This window comes from Otolemur garnettii, unplaced genomic scaffold (assembly GCF_000181295.1).
Source record: "Otolemur garnettii isolate 467f Iridium unplaced genomic scaffold, OtoGar3 scaffold00014, whole genome shotgun sequence".
In the NCBI taxonomy this organism is placed as follows: domain Eukaryota; kingdom Metazoa; phylum Chordata; class Mammalia; order Primates; family Galagidae; genus Otolemur; species Otolemur garnettii.
Genome location: NW_003852409.1, coordinates 6,050,192 through 6,056,593, shown reverse-complemented (window position 1 = coordinate 6,056,593; position 6,402 = coordinate 6,050,192). Strand labels below are relative to the sequence as shown.

Sequence of the window (6,402 nt, the reverse complement as noted above, 5' to 3'; positions counted from 1 at the left end):
TGCCTTCATGGTGGCCTGAGATCTGATGTGATCCATTCCCATCGTTGTCGGCAGCCCGTTTTTCCTCTCTCATCATCACACAGCTTGCACGCTCTGTCTCTGGCCTTTGTACACGTATCTTTCTGGGCTGACAGCATCCTCTCTCAGCTTCTCTTCCCAGCTTACTGTAATTCTTTTTTCGAGACTCAGGTCTGGCACCTTCTAAGGATCCCTCCTTGGCACCCCTAGAGTAGAAGGTGCAGGCGTCCTTGCTCCCCTGTTCCAGTGGCACCATCGTCACCTCTATCACGATGCTCGTTATGACAGCTGGAGTGGCCTTCTCACCTTCTTTCTCCCCAAATGTGACTTTGAGCTCCACAAGACCAATGAGATTGGCGTTCATCTCTGCAACCCTAGTGCTAAGAACCCTGCCTGGTATTTCTATCAATGGATATTGCCAATAAAATCATACCTGATTTGTTTGGTATGTTTATTCAAGAAGAGTCCTGGGCAAGATAAAAAGAATGAATGTGCTAAAATTCAATTTAGGCAGAAGCAAGGTTTTAGCCTTCTAATCTTGTAACTAAGGTAATGGGCACTTAAACTTTGATATGGTTTGTCATCCCATTACTGAAGGTGACTATAAGTAAAGCTGTCGTTAAGATTATTTTAATTTACCTTCATCGTAAGACTAAAAATAAAACAGGCACAAATGGTCTGTCATAAGTGCTGATTCCCTGGGATCCAATTGTTTGAAATAAGTCCTGTTTTTTCTAAAAGTATCCAATGTCCTCAATACTACTATGAAATCAATATATAATCACCTACACAGTCATATGAATGGTAAAACATAACTATTGTCCAGAAAGTAGAAGGGAAGAGGAGAGAGAGGGGCAGGGAGGGGGGAGGTGGCAGGAGGCCGGGTATTTAGGGGAACCTCGCCTCATGTGCATAATGCAATGGTACATTTAAAAACTATTAAGGAAAGAATACAATTGTCTTACCACAGCAAATAAGTAAGCGAGGTGATGGATGTGTTAATCAGTTCAATGTAAGCATTTCACATTGTATATCAAGTCAGTACACTGAGCCCCATAAATGCATCAATATGCACAGTTATGATTTAATGTTTTTTAAAAAAGAAAACTGTACACTCCAAAATCCCAAGAGCTAAAAAAAGAAAAAGAAAGAGGAAGAGAGAAGGAAAATTGGAGATATTTAGATCCTCATTTCCTTTCTTTGACAAATTAGTGCTTCAGAGACAACTGAGCACTGCCCTTTGTCATGGCTGTCCTGGGTGTTACTCACAGCCAATATTCAGGCCTGGAACAGGGGCTCACACCTGCAATCCTAGCACTCTGGGAGGCTGAGGCAGGTGGATTGCTTGAGCTCAGGAGTTCCAGAACAGCCTCAGCAAGAGTGAGAGCCTGTCTCTAAAAATAAAAAAATTAGCTGGACATGGTGGCAGATGCCTGTAGTCCCAGCTACTCGGGAGGCTGAGGCAAGAAAATCACTTGAGCCTAGGAGTTTGAAGCTGCTATGAGCTGTGACACCATGGCACTCTGGCCTGGGATACAGAGTGAGACTCTGTCTCAAAAAAAAAAAAAACCCTAATAATCAGGATAGGTTTTACTGGAATGAAGGAGTTGCATAGTTTCTTAAGGATTTCTGAAGATTTCTAATGCCCTTTTTCTGTGATGGTTTAAATATATAGTCAGAGGTCATTTCTCAAGGGTCATCCATTTAAAAATCTATCATGATTAAGCCTCAAATATACTTAAAATCATGAAGAGCTCCTGTGTTCCACAACTTTCACCTTATTTTCCTAATTCATAAATTGACCAAAAGAAACTAACCTGTTTCTAAACTACTAATCATTTTATTACCTAGGTTATGTCAGCAACTGTGTGTGTCTATGGTTGTTCTAACAAATCTAAAAGTAGATTTCTTATCAGGAACATAATTATAGTCACCTTTCTCTTGCAGTGCCCAGGTAATTATCAATTGATTAATCTGTATATATTTAATGATTTGGCTCCTTACTTCTGTAAAGAAGCAGAAAAAGGTTTTAAAATCTAAGATAGCTGAGACTTCATTACTTGCTGCAAAATAGAATTTATTTTATGTGGTAGAGTCCCACTGGGGAGTGCTAACATGAATAATTACCATTACATGCAATCTACCAAAATGAACAGTTTCATTAGATTTAGTGATAGTAGCATTTTCTAATGTGATTTATATTTATATCTCTAATTAAAATTAGTATGTACTTGATACTTCTTTACTTTTCCATGTCTCTTCTATGGTAACATAACTTACTTATGCATTTGTAAATTATGGAACGTCTATGGCAGGCAATGGGTGAATGTATTTTATTGTGAGCCCAGGCTTGGGCTATGTGGTTCTTCAAAATACGTACTATGTTACATTCTATATTTCAATTTATGTTTGTTTTAATTTGAAATGTGTCCTGAGTAACTGATATGGGTTTACCATAATGTAATACTTTCTGTCTCTAACTAGGAAAAATTATTTCACTTTGTCACCCTGGGTAGAATGCTGTGGCATCACAGCTCACAGCAACCTCAAATTCTTGGGCTCAAAAGATCCTCTTGCCTTAGCCTCCTGTGGCTGGGACTACAGGTGCATGCCGCAACATCTGGCTATTTTTAGAGATGGGGTCTCACTCTTGCTCATGCTGGTCTTGAACTCCTGAGCTCAAGTGATCCACCCTCCTTCACCTGCCTTGGCCTCCCAGAGTACTAGGATTACATGCGTGAGCCATTATGCCTGGCCATAGGAAAAATTTTAATAAAGGCCTTGGAAAAGTGGCCTGGAAATGGTTTTGATTAAAACAAAATTTTAAACTTAAATGACATTAAATAATAGCTGCAATGTCCGGAATATTTGTTCTATGTCAGAAGGTGTGGTATGTTCTATACATCAGTTATTTCCAACTCTTGTAATAAAGTATTATTTTTTCCCATTTGCTGATAACAAAACTGAAGCATGCAGTTAACTAAACTGTTCAAGGTCAGTGAGTGCAAGTAGCTAGGCCAACATTCAAATTCATCTGTGCCTGATGCCAAAGGCTGAGCTTTTATTCTAACACAAGGTCTCCTTAAGATAACACAAGCTCATATATTACCTCTTATTGTCTTATCTTCCCAGACTCAAGAAAGCCAGAGGCCATGACCAAGCCATATCAGTCTAGTTTTCCTGTCTGGTCCATATCAGAACATATGTTGAAAGTGCCCTAGTTCTCAGGGTTAGAAATCAGTATATCATTTTGTTAGTAATTTTCCTTTATTTGACTTTTGGCAAAAGCTCTCTCTAGAGCCAAGGCCAATAGATTTTCCTCTAATGACTTAGAGGAAGAGTAGCTGGAGGCTATGCTGAGAACTGCAAGTTGATGTATCATCTTTTTCTTTGTTCCGTGGTTGATACCCAACAGGCAGCTTCTACTGGCCTCATGGGGACAGATATGGTGATTGTTTCCACTCCATAAGAAGAAACACTGGTAATGAGATTTGGCTATTTTCTAATGCTGTGAATGAAATTTTTAAGCAATTATAAAAGTATATGCATACTTATTAAAATGTACTCCTTGCACCAAAAACAAAATATTTTTGAGCAAATTTAGTGGCAAGCAAATGTATTTGACAATGAAAATAGGATATGTTAAAGCTGCTGAGAACCTCTACAGCTTGAGAAATTATGAGAATATATAGTCAATAGTTTATAACAGAAAATAGTTAATGTATCTCTTAACTAGGAATTACAAAATTTAGAGTAAGGGCTGAGCTCAGAGGCTCACACCTATAATCCCAGCACTCTGGGAGGCCGAGTTGGGTGGATTATTTGAGCTCAAGAGTTCAGCACCAGCCTGAGCAATAGCAAGACCCCATCTCTTCTAAAAATAGAAAAACTAGCTGGGCATCATATAGTCCCAGCTATTCAGGAGGCTGAGGCAAGAGGATTGCTCGAGCCCAAGAGTTTTCAGTTGCTATGAACTGTGACACCATGGCACTCCACCCAGGGCTACAGAGTGAGATTGTCTCCAAAAAAAAAAAAAAGATTTAGAGTAAGATCAAGAGTCCAGCTCCTGGCCAGGGTGTTAGAACCTGAGGATAAGACCGTATTAGTTCAATGAAATAGAACTCTACTTCTAGAAATAGTCCAGTTTATTAATTCCTAAGTAAATTATAGGTAATATCATCCTTAATAATTAGAAAGACAGTGGTGAAAAGACAAACATTCCTTCTCATCTTTGGCCTCACCTTTCTTCCTCACTTTCTGTCTTTGCTTCTCTTTGACAGGTTTCTAGCCAACACCACTTTCAGAGGCCTCAGTGGTTCCATCAAAGTAAAAGGTTCCACCATCATCAGCTCAGAAAACAACTTTTTCATCTGGAATCTGCAACATGACCCCATGGGGAAGCCAATGTGGACCCGCTTGGGCAGCTGGCAGGGGGGCAAGATTGTCATGGACTATGGAATATGGCCAGAGCAGGCCCAGAGACACAAAACCCATTTCCAACACCCAAGTAAGCTACACTTGAGAGTCGTTACACTGATTGAGCATCCATTTGTCTTCACAAGGGAGGTAGATGATGAAGGCTTGTGCCCTGCTGGCCAACTCTGTCTAGACCCCATGACTAATGACTCTTCTATACTGGACAGCCTTTTTAGCAGCCTCCATAGTGGTAATGATACCGTACCCCTTAAATTCAGAAAGTGCTGCTATGGATATTGCATTGATCTCTTGGAAAAACTAGCAGAAGACATGAACTTTGACTTTGACCTCTATATTGTTGGGGATGGAAAGTATGGAGCCTGGAAAAATGGGCACTGGACGGGGCTGGTGGGTGACCTCCTGAGTGGGACTGCCAACATGGCAGTAACTTCCTTCAGCATCAACACGGCACGGAGCCAGGTGATAGATTTCACCAGCCCTTTTTTCTCCACCAGCTTGGGCATCTTAGTGAGGACCCGAGACACAGCAGCTCCTATTGGAGCTTTCATGTGGCCACTCCACTGGACAATGTGGCTGGGGATCTTTGTGGCTCTACACATCACTGCCATATTTCTCACTCTGTACGAATGGAAGAGCCCCTTTGGAATGACTCCCAAGGGGCGGAATAGAAGTAAAGTCTTCTCCTTTTCTTCAGCCTTGAATGTCTGTTATGCCCTCTTATTTGGTAGAACGGTAGCCATCAAACCCCCAAAATGCTGGACTGGAAGGTTTCTAATGAACCTCTGGGCAATTTTCTGTATGTTTTGCCTTTCTACATATACTGCAAACTTGGCTGCCGTCATGGTAGGTGAGAAGATCTATGAAGAGCTTTCTGGAATACATGACCCTAAGGTAATACTTCCTTTTACTCTAGTTTGCTCTGTTGCCCATTATAACTCTATATGTCGTGTCATATGTTATAGTGTGTCTGTGTTCTTCCATCTAACACAAGAATATTTTCTCGTCCAGCTACAGAGACTAGTCTAAAAGCCTGTGCACTAAATGCTATTTAAAAAACAAAACAAGTAAGAGGGTTCACAAGGTTTTTTTTTTTTTTTTTTCAGAGATTGTCTTTCTGGTAGAAATGTCTGTTAGTTCAACTTTTCCTTGTGTTATTTGAACATCTGATAGAATGGCTATCAGGGAATAGTCTTAGAAGGCATTTTTACCCAAAACAGCTCTTAAAAACTGATGAATTACTTCTCTTGGGAATTAATGGAAATAAATGGGGGCAGTCTATATTTTAAATAGTGAAGAATTTTACGCATTTAAAAACATGATAAAATGGAAAGAACTAATATTTGAGTGTAAGTGCCCAAAGTCAGCTTCTAGGGAACTCAGTAGGGATGGAGGAAGCCATATGAACTGAGGTAACAAGATTAGCTGTACGGCTGACCATCTGCAGTTAGAAGCGGGGGAGGCAGCAGTCCCAGGACATCCAAGAAAACTGTCTATTCAGGTTGCCTTGGCTCTCGTAGACATCCTACCCTAAGGGTGGAAAGGAAGGGGCATGGAGTTCAGGTAAACAGATAAAGCAGTGGTGATACTCAGGCAGATACAGCCAAGTCTCAAGTCTGCATTCTCACTGGATCAAACTATGGCCCCTGTCAGTGACGTGGGGTCCCATCTAGTGGAATTAGAGAGGAAGGGGATATCAAGGCCCAAGGCAATTGGAAGGGAACTCAACAGAATAGTGAAGTCCTGATGGGGAACAGACTGAACATCTGAAGCAGAAGTGCATTTTGATGTGTAGACACATCTAGAAGAGATTGGAGAAAGTTTAAACTCAATGAGAACACTTGGGACACACCAGGACATACTATGTTCAAAGCAACTCAAGCTAAGTAGAGCTTTTCAAATTTAAAACACTCCCAACACCTTGTGAATGCCCCTTGTCACACCAAGTCT

General features: G+C 40.7%; 1 protein-coding gene across 1 annotated transcript in view; it reads left to right on the top strand.

Annotated features, from left to right (window-relative positions):
• Positions 1-6,402, top strand: part of GRIN3A (glutamate ionotropic receptor NMDA type subunit 3A) — a 171,799-nt gene that overhangs the window by 70,775 nt on the left and 94,622 nt on the right. The window contains exon 3 of the mRNA XM_003785185.2: positions 4,299-5,346. Within this exon, the coding sequence (XP_003785233.1) occupies positions 4,299-5,346 (1,048 nt within the window). The remainder of the gene's footprint in view (positions 1-4,298; positions 5,347-6,402) is intronic.